This window comes from Mandrillus leucophaeus, unplaced genomic scaffold, assembly GCF_000951045.1.
Source record: "Mandrillus leucophaeus isolate KB7577 unplaced genomic scaffold, Mleu.le_1.0 Scaffold399, whole genome shotgun sequence".
NCBI lineage: Eukaryota > Metazoa > Chordata > Mammalia > Primates > Cercopithecidae > Mandrillus > Mandrillus leucophaeus.
Window position 1 is genome coordinate 267,682 of NW_012104242.1, and position 21,976 is coordinate 289,657.

At 48.0% G+C, this 21,976-nt stretch overlaps 1 protein-coding gene across 1 annotated transcript in view; it reads right to left on the reverse strand.

Annotated features, from left to right (window-relative positions):
- Positions 1-5,915: 5,915 nt before the first annotated feature.
- The window catches only part of DIP2C (DIP2 disco-interacting protein 2 homolog C (Drosophila)), a 296,340-nt gene continuing 280,279 nt past the window's right edge, over positions 5,916-21,976 (reverse strand). The window contains exons 34-38 of the mRNA XM_011991552.1: positions 19,738-19,795; positions 17,629-17,703; positions 14,676-14,850; positions 12,733-12,856; positions 5,916-9,278 (exon numbers count right to left, since the gene is read on the reverse strand). Of these exons, the coding sequence (XP_011846942.1) occupies positions 9,026-9,278; positions 12,733-12,856; positions 14,676-14,850; positions 17,629-17,703; positions 19,738-19,795 (685 nt within the window). The 3' untranslated portion in view covers positions 5,916-9,025. The remainder of the gene's footprint in view (positions 9,279-12,732; positions 12,857-14,675; positions 14,851-17,628; positions 17,704-19,737; positions 19,796-21,976) is intronic.

The window sequence follows — 21,976 nt, forward strand, 5'->3', positions numbered from 1 at the left end:
CCTGTTCACTTCTGTTGATGCACTGTCAATCAGCATTAAGCTGGAGTAATTCTGAACTTCGGTGTTGAAAAGGAATTCTTATATTTTGGAGACCTCATTGTTGTTTCCAGGAAATTAAAGCCCTGGATACCCAGCACCCTTCCTCCTAAATTAAGGAAGGAGAGGTGTTGGCTGAGAAAGGGGGCAGACATGGGTGCTCCTGCCCCTGCCTCGACCTGCCACGATCCCATCAGGCTGGCAAGCGTGTTGCATCGCACCTGAGTCCAGAGGCTAATCAGGACCAGCGGTTTGAAGGCAGGAAAAATATGTTTAGGCAGAGGAAGCATCAGTGTGGTCATATTTTGGTTAAAGAACGCCGTGTTAGGAAAAATAAGAACTTCACTGTCATCTACTCTTATCCCTCATCTTAGAGACAGAAAAGATAATACGTGATCTGCACTTTGTGGCTGAGCCAAGACACTGCTGTGACTGGAGAGGGTGGGCACCTCCCTCAGAGCTCACGCCTCAGAGCTGCCAGACTTGGGGAGCTGTGGGATCTTTAGCACCAGTGGTTGGAGTTCAAATATTTGCTGGCTGAAGAAATGAATGAGGCAGAAGTTGAAAAATTAAACTCCTTTGAGGGCTGCCTCCAGCTGTCATTTATTTCTGTAGGACCCACGGGCTACGAATAGCCTTTATACTTTTAAATGGCAGAAAAAAGATCAATAGGATACTTCATGATGGGAAATTCAATTGGTGTCTCCCAAAAAAGCTCCATGGGACTAGAGCCACGGTACTTTTGCGAGGGCTATCTGTGGCTGCATTTGTGCTACAGCTCAGAATCCAGTAATTTAGGTAGAAACCATCTGCCCACAAAGCCTAAAATATTTTCTAGCTGGCCCTTTACAGAACAAGTTTGCTTTCCCCATCTTATAAGGTTAGCAGTGAGCTGGAGCCAACACCAAGCATGGCCAGCATGCCTGTTACCTTCTGGGGCAACTGCCCACTAAAGGCTCATGGTCTAATCTTAACCCACAGAATCCCTAAAACCCATTAATATCACCCAAGCCCATCTTTGCAGCCCAATTCTGCCTCCGGGAAACAGCTGGTGGCTGATATAGGTGGCAGAGTGTCACCTGTCTTTGGTTTATGAGCCCCCAAAACGATCGTCTAGCTGATGGCAACCTGATGCAGCCCAGGAAATGCCTGCGACATGCTCACTAGCAGCTGGGAACCCCTCTGTGAGGATGAGAACACTTTACATTAAGAATCCCTCGTTTTGTTTTGCAGCAGAGACTGCTCAGGCCGCACATGTGAGGCCTCTCAATCCTCTGAGCCATTTGAAGTTCCCTATCCCTGCCGGGAGGCTGAGTCCTCCACAGAAACCGGGTCCAACAGTGCGAGGCCTGAGGAGCAGACCCTATGGAAACACCTTTTTATACCTGACCAAAGCAGCCAGTCATGGGCCAGTGATGCAAGAAGGTCAACCGGTGCATTCTGGCCCCTCAGAAAAGCAGTCGCCAGGAAGGTCAGGAGGAGGTTGCTGACTCCAGCTTCCCCTGCAGCTGCCCCAAGCACGCCCAGGAGCCCTGCAGGTTTGGGTTCACCAGGTCCCACAATGCTGCGTTTCTTACAAGCTCCTGGAGGATGCAGATGGTCCCGGTCAGAGGCCGAATTCTGAGTATCAGGAGCCATGGGACGCTTCTGCGATTGAGGAAGGCATTTCTGGGGTGGGCGGAAGAAAGGTCTTTGGCTGAACTGGAGCATCTGCCTCCATCAGTGTTTTCCGGTAACTGTACTATCCACCGTCTTCCCTTCCCACAGCTGACCATGGCTTTGGAAAATGCTCTGAAACTTTCCTTTCAGAGGAGCTGACTCCCAACTGCACACTTAGGGGAAGTCAAGCCTACTTCTCAGAATTCAGAGAAGGAATAAAAAGGAATTCGTTTCTAAAGGCCCTTTAGAAGTAACTCCAGGTCTGACAGCGGCCAGCTAATCTCTGGTCACACCTTCCAGGAATCTTCCGGCTGCAATAAAAGCATTTACTACCTGACTATAAACCCAATTGCAGATAGAAAAACAGTCATTTAAATTGAATATAAGCATCTGGCCTCTGCCCATCATAATGGAGTAACATAAAAATCTATTTTCAAAAGGAAACTAAATATTGACCAAAACATGAATGGGAGACCTCAGAGTAATACAGCTCTTGCCTGGATGGAATCTGTAATCAGGAGACAGGATTGTAACTCGTGCTGGTGTGAAAGGGTTTGCTCAGGTGTCACTGATTTTGCTTAAACGCAGGGGTAATTTCCAAAGCTCTTTGAAGCTGAATTTCACTATTTAATTTAGTGCAGGTCCTGGGGAGCCCACCTTGACTTATCTCACAGTACGATGCAGTGATGCGGCCACAACACTGGGCACGAGAAGCCAAGGTCAACAGCCCAGGAGTGGCTGGGTCCTTACGAGGCTGCCAGGCACACTTCATGGTGGGCCCTGGGCCAGGACGAACCCCTTTGCCTGGTCCATGAGTGTCTGGGTCAGTCTCCTGTGGACACAGAAGGCCATGGCGACGGGCATTTGCGGGAAAAGGAAAGGGCAGCAGCTGAGATCGTCAGGTGGCGCAGGCACTCATACTGCACGGTCACCTCTAACCAGGCTCCCTCCCCCTCAGCTTCAGGGTGAAACTCTCCTAAGCTGTGTCTTTGGTATCTGGTGGGCATTGGGTGCCGGTGAAAAAGCTGGAGGGTCCTTTGGGATATTATAGAAGCCCAATCTAGCCTCATATTCAATATGTAGGCACTCTCACCCCTGAAATTCTGCGTTTCCAGATTTCTGAAAACACGGGAAAGCACGTGTGATGTCCGAGGTCCCCTCAGCCTCTGGTGTAGGGTTAGGAGGGCTCTACAGGATGGCAGCTCCAGTGTCCCAGTGGGGCCTGAGGTTGGTCCCTTCCCTTCCCAGCTCCCACTGTGGTTTAGCCCAGTCCCTTCCGTCCCTAAGAGTACTGCACACGGACGTTTCATGCAGAGGCTCTGCTGCATTCCCAGGAAATGGGATCTGCAGTCGGGGCTGAATCGCTGTTAAAGACCAGACCGATGAAATGAGCATTCTGACATCATTTCCTGCAGAAGCACATTTTTAAATAGCTCAGATTCTTGTCCTGGTACTGGAGTCTCAGTGTTGCTGGGGTTCCTGGGATGAAAAGGTCCCTAAAGGCGGGGTTCTCCGACAGTGTAGCTCAGAGCAGAGAGACCAGGATGCACTGTTGAGGAGGTTATCTGTCCTGTGAGGTCAGGCTTGTGGCTCAGGATATTCCACGCATTCTGGAAAAAATTAGGGCCCCTTTCCCTCCACTCTGTTCTATCCCAGACCTGCAGCAGCTGAAGAGCGGCCAGGCCCATCCGGATATCCACTTGCACCTGGCTACTTCTGCACCTCCTGAAAAAGGGATGGCTCCCTGGGGCCTCCTGGGAGAGGCACACACACCTCCAGGTGCTTCTCACACACTCTTCTCGAATAGGGCTGCAAAATATTTTCCACCCAACTATGCTATGTCAACAAACTTCCTAAGGTTCTCAACCTTTTTGCCTCCTGCACCCTCCCTCCCCTGGCAGGGCTTCTAAGAAACACCTGGGATCCTCATCTGAGTGAGGCCAGCTGGTTTGCAGAAGTTATTTGCTAGAAGTCTTTGTAGTAGGTGAGTTAAAAAACTCAGGCTGGGCACAGTGGCTCATGCCTGTAATCCCAGCACTTTGGGAGGCTGAGGCAAGCGGATCACGAGGTTGAGAGATCGAGACCATCCTGGCCAACTTGGTGAAACTCCGTCTCGACTAAAAATACAACAATTAGCCACGCGTGGTGGCGCGCACCTGCAGTCCCAGCTACTCAGGAGGCTGAGGCAGAAAAACAGCTTGTATCTGGGAGGCGGAGGTTGCAGTGAGCCGAGATCGCGCCACTGCACTCCAGCCAGGCAACAGAGCAAGACTGTCTCAAAAAAAATAAAAAATAAACTCAAGTGTGAGAGACAGTCACAGAAGCCCTTTCTATTTCTATTTCTACCCTTTTCTGCCTTAAATGCAGTTTCTAAATGGGGCTGAACTGGCTACCGTGCCACAGAGCTCAGGCACAAACTCACTATGCCCACGAAAGCCCGAGTCCCATTTAGAGATGGGGTAAAGACAGGCGTGTGATCTGGGGAGCGCAGAGCAGAACCACCACTGGACCCCAAGAGCAAGCTGGGCGGGCCTGTGTTCCCAACACCCCACGATGCTCTCATCACCGAATGACAAGCCACGTTAGCACCGGGGCCAACCCAAATCCCTTGCTAAGGTATCAGCTTGGTCTTGCCCAGTTGTTTTGTTCATAGAATTAACATTACAGATTAACCAACAGCAAGAGCTACAACTGAGAGTATGCACTCGACTTGAGTCGCATGTGCCCGCAGTATGTTTTGCCAGAGGGACATGACAACGACGCCGGCCGACGTTCTCGTTCTACAAAGAAAACCCAGGGATTACAGGAGAGGTCGTATGGGATCCCTGCACGACTTTCTGGAATCTCGTAGAAAGAAATGTTTAGTATGTCAGTAGGGATCATGAATGGCAAGTTCTACTGAGACAACACAGAGCTGAGCATCCCAGCAAACACAGCAGTGAGGAAATGACCCCTTTTGCTAAACAATCTCTCCACAGAAGCAGTGTGACTGCTTCTGTCCAGGTGGACAGACCATTGTGGGTGCACCGAGATGTTTCGTGGAGGATTCACAAGACAAAACGGGGACTGGCCAGCCAACAAAACTGCTCTTGGTTGCGTCCCAAGAACCCAGCCTTGCGCGAGGGGCCATGGAGAACGCAGAGCACAGCTTCACAGTAGCAAATCCTACACTCACACACCAGTGCTGGAACGCATGCACAGTCCAAAGAAGGGCCCCACGGGAGCAGTTCTCCTGGTTACCTGGTTTGTACTTGACGGGCCATGGTGAGGGCCCCACGGGAGCAGTTCTCCTGGTTACCTGGTTTGTACTTGACGGGCCATGGTGAGAGCCCCACGGGAGCAGTTCTCCTGGTTACCTGGTTTGTACTTGACGGGCCATGGTGAGGGCTGCCATCTGAGAAGCGGGAGCCTGTGGAGAAGCATCTCTCCCTTGCTATCTTCTGCTTCTTCCAGTGCAGCCCTGCAGGTCTCACACCAGCTGTTCACTTTCACACACCCAAAGCCTCATTCTCAGTCAACGAGGGATTGTCCTGAATGAAAGTTAGGGGTCAGGGAAGGCAAGTGAAATTTGAACACAAAGGCACTCAGATTACACCTGGTGCTCTGTGTGAAAATTTTAGTTCCATTGATATTTTTTTTCGAGACGGAGTCTCGCTCTGTCGCCCAGGCTGGAGTGCAGTGGTGCGATCTTGGCTCACTGCAACCTCCGCCTCCCGGGTTCACACCATTCTCCTGCCTCAACACCCCAAGTGGCCGAGACTACAGGCACCCACCACCATGCCCAGCTGATTTTTTGTATTTTTAGTAGAGAGGGGGTTTCACCGTGTTAGCCAGGATGGCCTCCATCTCCTGACCTCGTGATCCGCCTGCGTCGGCCTCCCAAAGTGTTGGGATTACAGACGTGAGCCACCGCGTCCAGCCCTAGTTCCACTGATTTTCTTGTGAACAAGCATTTATCTTCATGGAACCACTAGTCTGAAGGGCAGTTGACCTGCTACTGCTTTCCCAAAGACAAAGCCATAAGAATTCTAAGATCTTGGGCAAAAGATGCAGTTTTTGGTTGTCAAATGGATAAAGACAATTTGGGGTAGAACAGTCAAGTACTCCTACTTCTTGACACACTTGTGACCCTGCGACACAGCTGACAGAAAGCATCTGCACACAGGACTCACGCTGTTTGTCCCCAAATTACCAATAATCTGTACACTTACAGCAAATATGAACAAATATATTTCGATATATTTAAAAGAATTAAAAAAAAACATTTCACAAAACATTTGTTGCCATAGGAATTATTTTTAGCAATAAATGCCCCCATCAAAATTTAAACATTGTTCAAAGTATGATTATCTGTACTAAGTAATGCAACAAATTCTGTAAACAGAGTCAGATACATTTCCCTGTAGGAGTCACTTCCTTCCTGGGATTAAAGCTGTCCCAGACATCTTTCCAGGGGACCAATTAAGAAACTGCTATTTTCAGAGCAACAAAAATAAAAGCTTTTATTTGTTCATTTGAATATAAAACAGGCGTTATCACAGATGTACAAAGCGTACTGGTGGTTTAACATACAAGAAGGTTGCTGTCCTTTGCACATAAAAATTTTGTTTGAAACTGTGATTGGTTGAGTACATGAATTTCTCTAACCAGTCACCACACTCTGAAATAACGCTGCTAACATTCAACTGATAAAAGGGACCATCTCCCTTGGGTAAAGTGTCAAGCAGGATTAAATATATATAATAAACAAGCACCATGAGGAATCTGCTCCTGTTTGATTAGGTCTGTGTTCATATGTTCATTGTGTACCCTCTTTTTGTGCAAGTTGATTACACGGTTTTGTCTGACTTCAAAAGCACAAGGTCACAAGACAAACATTTTTTACATTCTCATGAATGATTTATCTACAGTACAATTTCGAATACAGAATGACCCTTCTTTATTGCTGAAACTGGTGGTACTGTCGCCTTTCCTTTTTCTTGCACAACCAAATTTTGATCTCAGTCCACCAACTCTTTTGAGCCTAAACTCTAACATCAGAGTTGACAGGATGCAGAAGAGACTGCTGCTAACTGCCCTCACAACTACACTGCAGCGTCCACACTCCTCGAACATAGAGTTGATTTGGTGACAGTTAAAATTATGTTTGAAGTGACATCTAAATTTGTTTTGCTTCCTGACTTCAGCTGGACCTCAAAGCTGTCCTGCACACTGCAGCTAATGTTTCATCATCAGTGTCTGACCTGAAGCCCCAAACCTACTTCCCTTTAAACAAGGTGGGTGGGTATAGGAAAATGTCTTTTTCCCCTATGTGTGGTGGTTCCCCCCTTAGGAAGCAGAGACTAGGAATGTGTATCTAAAGCATGTGGAGAAATATTCACACACAGCAATGAGGCCAAAGAATATCTCAAGAATCAAATGGTTTGTGGAGATGGAAGGATGCACCACATATGCAGACAAATTTTTTTAAATGTGCCATTTTTTTTTTTTTTAACAACAATCAGCCTTGGATCTCAGAAGTCAAACAAAACTCTTTTTAGCAAAAGGCTTACTGCTGACTGCACATAGCAAAGGCAGACAAAGACGCTGCCCACAACATAAAGAAAGTTAATCTAAATTTTGCCCAGCATCAATCTTAGTCATGCATATCTAGCACCGAGAGCCACTGCAGGGTCACGTGGGGCAGGTACAGAACACATCTTTCTCGGAGTGCAGATGCTCCTTCTTGGTTGGACTCCGTGGGCCAATTCAATTTAGAAGTGCACAGGTGAGCTCTGAGAAGGTGTGGCCAGGAGCTGCCAGGGCAGAGACTGGGGCGCACTTATCCACAGGCGGCCAACGACGCAGCTGGAGGACTTCTTGCTTCAGCCAGAGCTCTGGCATGAACCCCCGGGGAACTGTGCTCACCGAGCGAGGGAGCCCCAGAGGCTCACACAGAGCTGGCTGGGTCTTAAGACCAGGGGACGATCACCGATGTGAGTTCCGGACACTTTGTCCACTCCACATTGGCCATCAGAGAGGGAATCAATGCAACCCAGTGCAAATGACCACAGAATCGCATTCCTTTCCGTAGCAAGGACCAACAAAAGATGACACTAACAAAAATGATGAAAAACTGTGCAACGAATTCTTGCAGCTAAGAAAACAGTGCTATTTGCCAACCTAAAGCCCCTCAGTATCATCAGCACACGCTGGCATAAACACATTCACTGTTGTCCCACAGCAAAGAAAAAAATAGTGCACATTGAGCTTTGAATTCTTTCACCATCCTTGAGACGGCAGTAATTTCACTTGCTGGCCTCCGGTTCTAGAAGAAACTTTTAGACAGGGCTCCTGTGGTCTGTGACTGCTGGCAACAGCAGAGTGGATGTGAGTACGGGGGGCACACCATGCAAGTGACAAGTTCTGCGTCTTAAACTTTAAAATCTCCTTTGTTCATTAGTGAATTTATATTTCATATATATATATTTGTTGTGATACTATCCACGCAAGATAATACAACACTTTTTTATATTAGCAAACATTACAAGACTTTAATATTCTTGAATGTTTTTCTCTTTTATAGTTCTAAAGAGATCAAAATAAATTAAACGTTTTGTACATAATTACATATTGAGGAAGTTAACTTATTTTATCTTTTTAGTTTAGTACAAAGATATTTGCAAGATAATTGCCGAAATACACCTTATTTATAATTTCTTCTCATTCTATACTAACTTCAAAGGCCATATATCAGCCTTTGTTTCTTCAGCACATTTCTGACAAAGAAAGCTGCTATAATCTAATTGGAAGGTGCTATTTGGAAGGTTTTCTCGTACCTCAAACTTCCCTAAAAGGATGAGATCTAGCAATGGCTTAAATTAGTAACAGATCCATGTCATTAAGATTTCATGACACATTAAAACAGAGAAAACAATTCTTTGTCACACTACATAAATTGTTTAAAAGAACCCATCTGGAGGGCAGGATATTTTTTTAATTGCTATTTCGGCTTAACAAAATACCACATTTACGAAGAAAGCACTTATTATCCAATAATTAAAAAAGAAAAGAAAAGAAAAGAAAAGAAAGTTTTTGAAATGGGCTTTTCCAAGGAACTGAAGGCAGTAATCCAAAGTCCTTCTGAGCGAAATTCAGTGGTAAATTCACATTTCACCCCCACGCCGATCGTGGCTGCTGTGAGAAGTCCTCTTCCTCCTCTTCTTCCTCCTCCACTCTCACCACAAAAGGCTGCATTCTGGTGAGTGTTGCCCTGTGTCTGCACGCTTCAGTGGACACGGAGAACAATGTCTACATCTCTAGAAAAGTCCATGGAAGCCAAGAGACGAGACTACATGTTGTAGGCCACATAGATGGGGTCTAGCTGGTCTGCCAAAAACCCGTCTCGCAGGTGCATGCGCTGCTTCTCCCCGCGGGAGTTGATGGGGATGACGCCGATGTCCACCACGACCACCACCCCGACGATCAGGTAGTGTTCCTCCAGGACCACGTTGGTCACCAAGGGAACCAGGTCCAAGGCTTCTTGCTCTGACCCATCCAGCTCAACCACAACCACCAACAAGTTTGTCCAGGTAAACACAGCACTAAAAGACAGAAAAGAAAGCCAACATTACACGTTTATTAATGCTTTATTTAATAGCTGTGGTTTCTTTTCGAAGTTCCACTTGGCTGTCTCCAACCTGCCTGAGCACTCCCGACAGTCTCCTCTGGCCTCTCCATGTCCTCCGTCTGCCGCCCACTAATCGTTCCCCACACAGATTTCTGGCGACAGCACAGATCGGTGTTTCCTACCAGCCTTCTCCCTCGGTGGCTTCTGCGAGGGTTTCACCGTCTTCCTGAGTTCCTGTTTCTAGTACAGGCTCCCTCCACCTGGCTAGCGGAGTCTGTGTTCCAGGGCTGCCTCTTTGCTGCTGCCTGGAGGACCAATGACCCACTGCCGAGTGCAGCGTGCCATCAGCCTCTGCCCTCAAGGCAGCCCTGTGCCTCCTGCTTCCAGACCCCAGCTCTGCGGCTGAGAGGCGTGCGTGCGTGCAGAGGCCTAGGGCATGGGTGCCTACTCCTCTCTGTCTGTGCGGTGCGCCTGAGTGGGAGGTGTGTTTCCCAGTCCTGGTGCTTGTGCTCAGCATGGAACCCAGTCAGCCTGTGTTAGGGAGGTGAATGACGGTGGAGGCTCCAGAAGGGCTGGATGTGGGGGCTTTTCCTGGCGTGCCTGTGTCATTGCAAGGACGGGGACACACCTGGGCTGGCCCTTGGGTCCAGAGAATAAGAAACACATGGAGAAGAGCCACCAGTCCTGGGCCCAGCCGAGCTGCTCGCCCCAGCTGAGCCAGCTCCTGCAATGCAGATGTGGGGACATCGTAACAACTCTGTCTAAAGCACTGAGCATGGGCTGGCTGCCACACCGTGGCTAACCCAACACTGAGCGTGGGCTGGCTGCCACACCGTGGCTAACCCAACACTGACTGTGGGCTGGCTGCCACACCGTGGCTAACCCATGTGCAGGGGTAAGTCTTCTGGAATGTGGAAGATTCACTCCGAAATGTTTTATCTGGAATCGAGTCATCTTTCGGCAGGACGGGCACCAGAGTATGTCGTCTATCCAACTGGCAGAAGCAAAAACCCGGTGCTTTACATTTTAAAGGATATAGGGCTGGCTTTTGGAACTAGCTGTTTAAGGGCCCCGATATTCACAGAGCCTGGTACTTGAGGTCTGCTTGGCTGAGGAGGCCAGAGGGTTCCCAGGCAGAGGGGGCCGGATGGAGACCAGGCTCCAGGGCTGCTGGTATCTGCTCTCATGCGCCTAACATGTTCTATCGCAGCTTGAGGCAGGAGGTATTTTGGGAAACTCACTATTGTTCTAAGGGTGACAGTAAGTCAATTAGGAAAATAACACATATTTTATTCAGTATGGCCAATCTATGTTAAATTGACAGGGAAAATTGGAGAATTTTCCTGGAAATTCTCAATAGTTCTCCTGGATTTTGCTCTGTGACTGCCGCACGCCTATGGAGCATGCTAAGAACTGTTTCCCAGCAGACGTGCTGGTGCTGAATTCCTGTCATACTGCTCCTGGTGAGGTCAAAACGCTGCTCTACATGGCCCATGTGAGCCCACATTGTGAATCTGTGATATCACAGATACACACATCTCAGGAACATTGGGTATACTTTTATTATGGCATTTGGAATTTATGGAATAGTCCTGGAGTATCCGAATCAGGTTGGCTCTCCGGAGGTAACAGAGCTGGCCGAGGGTGTGCTTGATCTGCTATCTCCTCTGGGCTGCCAGGGACCTACGGAGCGGTGCCAGCGACTCTCAGAGCCTTTCCAGGAGCTGTGCACGCGACTCAATGCTGAGAACAATTGATGAGAAATGAGAAAGTTTGGCTTGAATTTGGCAACATGGAGAGTCCCATTCTGCAACGCTGGGTGACACAACCACGTTTCTCAGCATGGAGCAGCCGACGGTGGCCGGAAGGGCAGTGCAGGGAGGCTGGGAGAGGGAAGGTGGAGCAAAGCAGTTTGTATCTGGATCATCTCAAACATTCAAAAGTCCACTCAAAGGACACCGTGTGGGCAAGGGGCATGTGAGCCCCTGACCAGGTGAGGGACAGACCCAGTTCGGTGGCCACATGGCGGGTAACAGCAGCGACACTTTCAGAACAAGGCCCAGCACCACGGTCTAGAAGCCCACAGAGGGCACCAGCGAGGCCCTCGATGCACACCTTTTAGCGGCAAACCAGACAGAAATGCTTGAGGGAGGTAATAGAAGCCAATTAGAATTGTTTTCTTAAAAATAAAAAAACGGAAAGGCTGTTAACTGATATTCGTAGCTATTTAGACGGAAAATAAGGCAGGCCCTGGTCGAGTTTCAGTGCCAAAGTCTTCCTAGAGTTTCTGTCTTCTCTGTATACTCAAGGAGAGAACTGTCAAGAAAATCAACAATTTAAGGAATTTTGTTTGAGAGTAGGGGCTTAGCCAATTTGAACCACAGGATCACTGACAGGTAAGCAAAATGGATCTTGCAAATTCTGCCAAGTCCTCCATGTTCAAATTCAGCGAATGGCAGTAAGTACTAGCCTTTACTGCACCTCAACTAGCTAAGAGGAGGAAGGAACAATCTCAGAACCCATCCTTTCAGCCCGGAAAAGCTGTTCATGAGAGAGGAGAATGCACCTCCCTCAGGGTCTCTGACCTGAGACGGAGACCAGTTTCACCAGGCACCCTCAGTTGGCACCCTGTCTGTTATCAAGGGAATGAACAAGTCTAAAGTCAATGGTGTTGAGTCACTTTTCGGCCTAAATGCAAATATAAAGGCACTGAACAAGCCTGTGACACTCCCCGGCCCTGGCTGACTTAACTCATGGCACTCCAGCATCCAATCCACTCCCACACATCAGAAGAAAATGCTGCTGTATTTCCGGCAGCACCATGGACATACTCAGCACGTCACGACAGATTAAACGGGCCAGAGAGACAAAGTCCCAGCCTCCAAGTCCTCACCTGGCCCAGAGCAGAGTCTGCCCCAGGCAGCAGGTGCGACGCACACACCTTCTCACTGTCAGCCTTGGTTTAACTCAAGCAATTCTTCCTTTGGAAGTCTCTTCTGGGGTCTGGACAAACGCTGCCTCTCCTTCTCACCTAAAGTTTTCCCACGTCTCATGTTACTTACAGTTCCCAAGTCAACAGTCATAAAAGTATTTTCTGTGCCTATATATGTGTGAGGTTCGTTTTTTTCCTACATCATGCTTTGGTAAATTAAAAACCAAACAATTTGGCTTCCTGGAAAACGTTATCAAGTAGTTTTCATGACAATAGAAGTCTATCGTTTTCAGGTAATATATGGTACATTAACTCTATGTGTGGAGTGTTCTTTTGTTACTTTAACCCCAAAAGATAAAGGTTTATAGTCAAATGCTGAATTGCACTCCCTTCCCTACCTTAGCAAAACTCTCCTCTGCCGCCGTGCCCTCCACATCCTCAGTGCTTCACAAACTCGGCTCCTGATTTGGGTACAAGCTGCAAGCTCACGACTTACCATTCCGTAACGCTTTTATGGGCTCTGATGACCGAGGTCTCAATGTCGATCGGGTGGTACCGCATGCCCCGCAGCTCCATGGCTTCGTCCAGTGCCCCGACCACGTAGAGGGCATCATGGCGCTCTGTGGAGGAATGAAAGCCTGTGTGAGCTTCCCCATAATGCTGCTCAAGTCACTTTCCTTCTTTTCTGAAAAAAGATTAAAAACTACCCACAAGTGAGACAGGGACGCCAAGGAAGGGCCTCATGGATCCAGGGACAGTTTGCTTCTTCTGCCAGGGAGCTCCTTGGCAAGTGCCCGGCTTGTGTGTCGGTGCCCCACAGCTGGCTGCAAAGACGCCATGCTCCCTCTACACTTGTTCTTTGGGAGAAGACCTTTCTTGGCTCAGCTTCGATATCCAGTCAACTGCCTGATCACATGTTCACCGGGAGCAAATGAGGGGCGAAGTCAGCACCCAGTGGTCTGAGTCCCATGGACCCACCGGCTGAGGCCTCGTCTGCCCAAGGTCACACAGGATGCAGCAGTCACAGACCAGCTCCCTGACTCCAACCCACACGTGCTTCTCTGCGCTATTAATTCTGTGTCTAAGTGGGAAAAGAATGCGTAGCTCCTGGTCATGTTCATGAAGATTTCCTTAGCTCATAGAGCCATGAAATTTATTTCTATCCTTCATGCAAACCTCGGAATAACGACAATGACAACCAGTGGTCAGGTCCTATCTTTCCTTAATAAGGAAATGTCCTATATTTTTATAAGGTAGTAAGCATAGTAGGGAAAATCTGAAAGGCATAACTGACATATAAAATAATATCAGAGATAAGTACTTTCTAATTTAAATCAGACAAAGAAAGATGGAGACCCTGACTCGGCCTCTGCCCCCTACAGCAGCTTTGCCTCTTCTCCAGTGGCAGGGACACGTCCTTCAGGGTATCCCTGCTCCCAGGACACAGCGGGAAGTGGCTTTCCTGGCCTTTCTCTAGGATTATAAATTGCCACCAGCTTTTGCATCTTCCAGGAATCTCAGACAACACCCTCAAACTAGTCTACAATTTCCCACAATGCAAATGTCATGCCAGGATATTTTTGTATGAGTCCTAAATGTAGCCCTTTGGGCCAGGCCATCGTAGGGATGTGAGAGGCATGTAAGGAAGCCTTGCTGATGTCTAGAAACTCATCTCCCCGGGGTTTTGGTCAGGCAAGATCTCACCAGGAACCTCAACTGCCATTGCTGTGAAACAGCCAAGTCCTGCCTCTACTTTTAGCAGAACTAAGGAGGTGAGAAAGGGTTCTGGAACAAGCAAAGAATTAACTATGCGAGTGCACTTTTACTCCTCCGCGTCATGAAATACCCCTGGCCTCACCCCGCTCTCCTCTGATGGGGCAAAGGCAATGCTGTCCACACTAGGCACCAGCATCAGCAGCACCAGGCCCTGCACTCTGATGAACGCATGGGCAGAGACGGCCAGCCACCAGGGCCCGAGAGCTTCACGGCCTCCTCTTCCCAGACAGGGGCAGATCCAGTCCTAGAAGCAGCAGCGTGCACGTTCCTGCAGCCACTGGGCCAGCTTCTGTCTCGGATGGACCCCGTGGGAGCAGGCAGCCTTCAGGCTTGCTGAGGAGACTCTGTGGGCTGAGACGTCGGGCACTTTGCTGTGGGCGACACGGCAGCCCGTGCTCAGCAGCCGCGCCCCTCCCCGATTTTCAGTCAGCACTTGGTTCTCAGGACAGGACAGGGTATGTGATGTGCAGCTCAGCTTGCTGGACACATTTGCATCTTGCCTTCCTCTCTTCTCTTAAACTCGGCTCTTTTCGCACTAGGTTGCAGCTAGCACATGTTTCCTCCTGGGTTTGGCTGCCATAAACCTTGGGAATAGCTTCTGTATCTAGGGGAGCCAACCTCTCTGCCCATCTGTGTGGGGGGCCAGCCAGCCTGGACTCTCACCTCCATTTGCATCTGTGAGCTCAGTTCTCCGCAGGAACCCCAAGTAGCCTGTGCGTGCCCAGATGGTCTGGGTGTCTCCAAAACTTAGTCTTGAGTTGAAGTGATCCGACTGGAGGGATTCATCTCCGTAAATAGTAAAATAACCGCTGGCATTGTGGGCACTGTGAACCCAAATCTGCAAATGGAGGGAAATTTCACTGTGGGTGACATTATTTTATCTCCAGGGAAATGAGGCTACAACTACTTTGACAATTCAATAAATTATATTCAGTGATATTAAAAGTTTCCTTGGACTGAATAACCAAGATGTTAATCTCATTCAGGTTTCTGGAGACACACACAGAGGGTACTGAAATAAAGGCAGTCTACCAAGTTTGTGGCCAAGCAACCAATTAAGCCATCCACCTACGGGGAACTTATTAAAGCAGATTAGATGAAGATTTAACAAATAGCTTTTAAAAATATACACATCAAATGAACAAAGTCACACTAGATTCCTTCGCTTTTCCAAACGATTGTTTCTAAAGAGCAAGAACAATGTTGAAAAGCTTTGAGATTCATTTTCTCACTTCTCCTGGTGAGCATTCTTCTGGACACATAATGCAAGAAAACCATACACCAGAAAACCAAACCTAAGGGATGAAGGCACAAAACACCAAAAAACGGCAGCAAAAATGCCTGATGTCTGACATTTGGGAAAATAGGTAAGCAAAGACTGATATGGTGAGTCAAAGCCATAGCCACGTGGATTACATAGAACCATGGACAGGGCTGGATAAAAGCAAAACCAGGTAAGTTCCCCAGATGCCCACGCAGCTGCATGCAGCTGTGCCCACACAGCAAGGGTCAGGAGAGGAGGCCTTTTAGGCTCTGGAGTGTTTGCTGTGGAGACATTCTGGGCTTGGCTGTTTCCATTATTTTACTGACAATGAAAAGCGGTCAAGTTCCGCGAAGTCAGAAACAGGTTCAGTATTGCACCCACGTCCCCAGAGCAGTGCCTCACAAATGAAAAAGTGAAACTGAGAAAAAGAGAGTGCACCATCGGATCAGGGAAATGACAGCTGTCCTCTGTTCCTTAACACAAAGAAAATTCTCATTAAGGCAACTGAGTAGTACTCAGTCATAAAAAAGGAGGAAATCCTGCCATGTGCAACAGCATGGATGAACCTGGAAGACGTCATGCTGAGTGAGAAGCCAGAACAGAGGAGGACAAATACTGTACCACCTCACTCATGCGGAATCTAAAGAGCCGAGTTCACAGAAGCGGGGCGTAAACAGTGGTTACCAGGGGCCTCAGAGTGGCAAGGGGGAGATGACGGGCAAAGGTGCCAACCTTCAGTTAGAGGGCGAATAGGTTCTGGGGAGAAAATGTAGTGTGGTGGCTACAGTTAATAATACTGTATTATTTACTTGAAATTTGATAACAGAATAGATCCTAAACGTTCTCATCACACACACGCAAAATGTGAGGTGATGGATAATAGAACCAACTCGGTCGTGGTAACTGTTTCAAAATATGTATATACATCAAAGCATCACAGTGCATTCCTTAATTTATACAACTTTCTCAATTAATCTCATAAAGCGGAAAAAACACACATTCCCAATAAGAAAGTCACCCTGGAAATTTCGCCAGTTCTGGCCACCCTCAGAGGGAAAAGAATTCTGACCTCGGCCTAGCACACGTCTCCGGCAGCACCTGTGAGGACCCCCTCCAGGTGCTGGAGAAGCAGGCTCTGCTTCCAGCTTGTTTCTAGGAATGCATTCAAAGGAAACTCCTAAGTGAGAGCAGCACAGAATTTCATCTTCACAATTCTGATCTTTCATGTGACTGAGAGAGGTCAAGTGAGGGGCCAAAAAAAAAAAAAATGCCCAAGAAGCAAAGCAAGGTGGGACCTGAGAACTGGTGAGGGCTTGTTCATTAGTCAGGCATTCACCCACGTACGTGCAGAAACGTGTTCCTGCATGTGCCGGAGATGTGGCCGGGGATGTAGCCGGGGCTGGGGAGGAGGGCAGGTGCTGTTTATAAGAAGATGCCAGTTCTTAGCACGTCTCCCACATGTGATGCTGGGAGCCATTCAGGAATGGGGGCACCTAATGAGACAGGACAGGTGACAAGGGGAGCGAGGGTGTCCTTGGCTGGACACGGGGCTTGGTCCAGGGCACGGCAGGCCTGGGGTAACCGGAGGGAGGGCACGCGTGCTGCCACCGTGGGAGGAGGCTGGCTCCAGACACGCTCTTCTCCAGTGCCCTCTGCTTCCTTGTAGAAGCAGCAAGCTCATCGCCAGAGAGAAGAATGGGGCAGGAGGAGGACGCATGAGACACGTGGCCTCTCAGACTGGGGACGCCCAGCAGTGCCAGGCCCTGCTTGCAATGAGGTGTCAAGAATGGAGACCAAGGCCAGACAGCTACACGAGGCAGCCTTCTCCAGCTGCATCCTGCCAGCAGCGCGGAGGGGCGCGGAAGGGCACAGTGGCAGGGAGTTAAGAGCCAGCCAGGGTGGGTTTGTCCTGAACAAAATTAGGCAAAGGTGTCAAGTTTTCCACTGTTTGCCTTCTGATCTGAAATCAACACATGATTCTCTTGGCTACTGTGTCCTGATGGTGTCGTTTGCACATTACTCCCTGTGGAGGCCTCTGCCATTTTCCTGGTGAAGGACTTCTCAGTAATAAAAGCAGGAACATGGAAAGCAAACTCAAGAACTAAGAAATAAAGAAACTCCGTCCATACACATTATGTGTTTAAATCTTTTCTGAATTATTTGAGGAGAATCTATTATGGTTCCCTAAGGAAGTGCCATTTGTAACTGTGAGCTCTCACGGACTCACTTGAGCCACAAAGCTCACCTCACGCTATTTCCCTGGCAATCATGTGAGCAGTTCTGACGGTGTCAAGGCAAACCGAGGATACATAACAGAAAAGTAACCTGGATCTCGGAGGACACTCAACTCACCTCTCCAAGGTGTGAGTCCCCCAGCGGTCCTTTTGTTTCTGGGTTGGCAATTATAATCCGAACCCCTGGAAGTATCTATTTGGGAGAGGAAAAGTCTCTTGTCAATGGAAGGAATACAGGGAGAGGCTACACACAAGCCAACCTCAATTTCGTCTTTATGTAATTCCCTTTCATATGCCATGTCCCTTGGTCTCCATTCTGTTTAGAAAGCAATTAAATCAAAATTATATGCCACAAAGTTATGACCCATTAGACAATCACAGCATGACAATCGCATTCTCACTGTAACTGTTACAATATTGTACGCTGTTATGGTGACCTTAAAATTAAACATTTTGATTGTCATACCTCAATAAAGCTAAAAGAAATCTATTGAAAATCATGAAAACAATTTTTGAAAAAAAACATGGTAAATGATATAACGTTTAACAGAGCCTGACCCTTGCAAAATGGGAATTTTCAGTTGTTTCAATGAAGTTATTTAAGATATTTACATAGATTCAACATTACATCTCACATCATGGCACACGCATGGATGGAGGGCGATGCTTGCAGTAATCGCTGAAGGAAGGGAGTCACAGAGTGACATTTTCAGGGGTAAGCATGGACTCGAAGATAACCCAAAATGCTTTTGGCAAAATGACAGAGTAGGCAGCTGCTTTGGTGGTGCCAGAAGGGAAAGATTCTGTGTCAACTGCTAGTGACGTCTGCGGGTTTTAATTAGGACGTCCATGTGGATCTCCAGCTCATCTCCACTGAATTTTCAACTCAAGATACTGGGGAACTTTTTCCTGCAGGTAAACATCTTTTACTGTGATGGATGTCAGTATTAAGCATTTTTCTTTTCTTTTTTTTTTTTTTTTTTTTTTTTTTGAGACAGAGTCTAGCTCTGTCATCCAGGCTGGAGTGGCACGATCACAGCTTACTGTAGCCTTAAGCAACCCTCCAGTCTCAGCCCCACAAAGTGCTGGGACTACAGGCATGAGACACTGGGTCTGGCCAGAATTTCCTTCTTAAAGTTAAGCTTAGAAATATCTCACATTCCACTGATACCACTTATATAAGGAATCAAAAGTTTATTCTGGAAATCCTGAAGATAGCCTGTCTCAGATCAGCTCATCTAACATTTACGATTGAGATAAAGGCAAAACATTTTATGGTAAAAACACAGAACATCTTGGAATAGTCATACTGTTAAATCTCACTTAAGTTTGAAATGAGATTTCAGGGCTCTGGTCTCTGCTGCTGACTATGGTCTGCCAGACTCTTAAGATGGATGGTGAGCACATTCCTACTGTTGGAACCAACTCTGTAAACAATTCTAAGTTGCAGCCATGCAGGCAATTTTATAATAGGTCCAGAAGCAACGTGAGATGCTTTTAGAATTATGTCAACGGAGAAGGAATCTGATAACTGGGGCCAAAAAGGAAAAAAAAAAAAAAAAAGGTTTAAATATGTTTTAGGTTTAAATATGTTTCTTGCCCTTTAGTGCTAGGAAAAACAAAACAAAACAAAAACAAAACAAAACAAACCAGCCACTGTGGCAGAAACTACTAGTTGTTCTTGATAACCATTCTTTTCTACTTCCATAGTAATAGATACCCTGATTTTTAGATAGGCCTATAGATATTCAGAATTGATATCTCAATAGTTCCCAACCTTTAGCTACGTGTGGCCATGTGACCACGTTCTGATCAATGGAATTTCAGTGTAGGACAGCTTGGGAACCTTCCCTATGGTCTGTATGCTTTGTTCTTTTCTTTTTCTCCTCCTGCTGGCTGGAACGTGGAAATGATGGCTGGAGCAGCAGCAGCCGCCTCAGCTCCTCAGGTGCCCCTGGGAATTGGGCTCCAACGTGCAGAAAGAGGCCAAAGGCACCAGGGCCTGTTCTGGCTTCACGGGGCAGGAGATGCCTATTTCCTAACTTTTACCTGAGGAAAAAAGTCTAACTTGTTTAAAACACTGTTATTTTGAGTTTCTCTACTCATGGATATGTTACTTTCAAGTTAGGAAAAAACATTCTAAAAAATACATTTCTGAAAACTTCAAAGCTCCAACACTCAGAAGCAAACTGATACAGAAATGCCGGTTTCTTCCTATAATACTTACCTTTCCCGATTCCATCAGGGGCAGGCTATGAGGGGATCCTCTTTCCACTAAGCGAACTCTGCAAACAGAAAGAGAAAATGTTCCTAAAATATTCCTAGATGTGTTTTCTGTCCAGTTTTCCCCTTCACCAATTCACATGAGGTCACAAGCCTGGCAGCTGTCCGGGAAAGTTGATTCTGAGCATCATCCAATGGCAAAGACAGAAGTTGCAAAAAGAACAACCCAGCAGCAGAGGAAACTGGACCCAAAGTAAGGGCCACAGAGAAGACAGATGAAGCCACATCTCTCAAACCTGCAAAATAACTGGAAAAATGACTCTGAACTTAAAGTTACCAAGAGTCCACTTAGCATTTTCAGAAAAGGAAAAGAACACGGGTTACAGAGCATCCTTGAAAGAGCTGTGGGTCACCCATGACCGTGTCGCCTGGTCCTGAAGCACCGACGGCTCTCCTGTGGGTGGAAGGCAGGGCTAGGTGTGCAGCAGGCGGGAGCCCTCCCAAGACAGCACGTGCATCACATAGCCAAAGGAGCAGAGAGAATTGCCGGGCCCTGACGGCAAAGGTACTCAGAAATTAAACTCTTTTACTTCAAAGAATACGTAATGATAATTTAATCTTAAGAACTGCCAAGGAAATCGCAGCGGGTCACAACCAGAGCTTCGCTAACGGTCCTCCCAGGTGCATTATTTCTGTATTTTGAGGCCTTCACTATGGTTTTGCATTTTTACCAAGTGCCTAGTGGACCATGACACTCTTCGTTCACCTAAGGGGCAATTTTTATTTAAACAAAATAAAGCAAAGGAGAAAGTGCTTGAAGGCTTGAAGACGGCGTATCCGAGGACCTGCCTCCCAGCTGGGGACAGGCTGCGCACAGGGGGCCTGTTGGCTCCTGAGACACCCTTCTTACCATCCCCCACTGATGTGCTTTTTGTTTTTTAAAGAGACAGGGTCTCACTCTGTCACACAAGCTGGAGCACAGTGGCACAATCGTGGCTCATTGCAGTCTTGACCTCCTGGCCTCAAGCAATACTTCTACCTCAGCCTCCTGAGTTGCTGGGGCTACAGGTGGGTACTACCACATCTGGCTAACTTTTACGTTTTTGTAGAGCGGAGATCTCACTATGTTGCTCAGGCTGGTCTCAAGCTCCTGGTCTCAGGTGATCCTCCTGTCTCAGCCTCCGAAAGTGCTGAGATTACAGGCGTGAGCCACCATGACCAGCCCTCACTGAGATTTGAAACACACCAGGGACCCACTCTCAGGCACTCGGCACCGCAGTCTTCCTCTGTAACTGACAGATGTGCCACAGAAGGAGGATGAAGGGTAGGGAAGGGGCAGGAGGTACCAAGAAAGAAGGCTGAGTGTCACGGGGCCCTGAGGGGCCAGTCCAGCGCAGCCCTCTACGTGGCATGAGGGTGGCTGCAGAGGGTACACACACCTCTGGGCATGGGGGTGTTCCTGCCCCCACAGGGGGAGGCACCCAGCAGTGTGGAAGGTGGCACCGGCCTGACGTCCTGCATGTGCCAGACATGTGATGTCAATAAATCAGGGAGCAGCGCAAAGGGCTTGACAGGGCCTCGACCGGCTGCACTGCTCCTGCTGGACCTAGGGCTGTCTGCAGTCAGGGGCACCATCTCCTCTGGCTGTTCAGTGACTGAGGCCACAGGACAATTTCCTCGCACCCAGCCTGGCGTGACTTCTCTGGTTGCTGCAGACAGGAGCAGCCTGTGCCAGAGAGCATCATCTGTGGCAGAACAGGGAAGGCTGGCAGCACTTTCTCTTCTGCAGGAGACAGGAGAAGAGACGCTGGGGAGGGCACCTGTGTGCGTCAGCAGAAGTCTGATGAGGGAGGAGGACTCACTAGAGCCATTTCAGATCAGATGAGAACCATTAACTCTGTGGTGTGTCTCAAAGGGAAACCTTGATGCCAGCAGCCGATGAGGACGGCCAAAGAGCTCACACGATTCAAGCTCTTATGGACTATGCCGATAGGCTTGATGACGCTAACCTCCAAAAATGCCTTACTGGCTGTTTTCACACAGAACTGCAAGAAACTAAAGAACTTTTAGGAGCCAGGTAGCATGATGCTAATTCACGACTTGCCATGAGAGAATACCTAGAATTTGTGGTGCAACACAAACGTGCTCTCCTTTGGACACTGACCACGAAGCAGCTCACAGCCAGAGGCGGCTCACACTTGGGATGTCGGCAGGACGTGGCCATGCTAGGACCATGCTGCTGA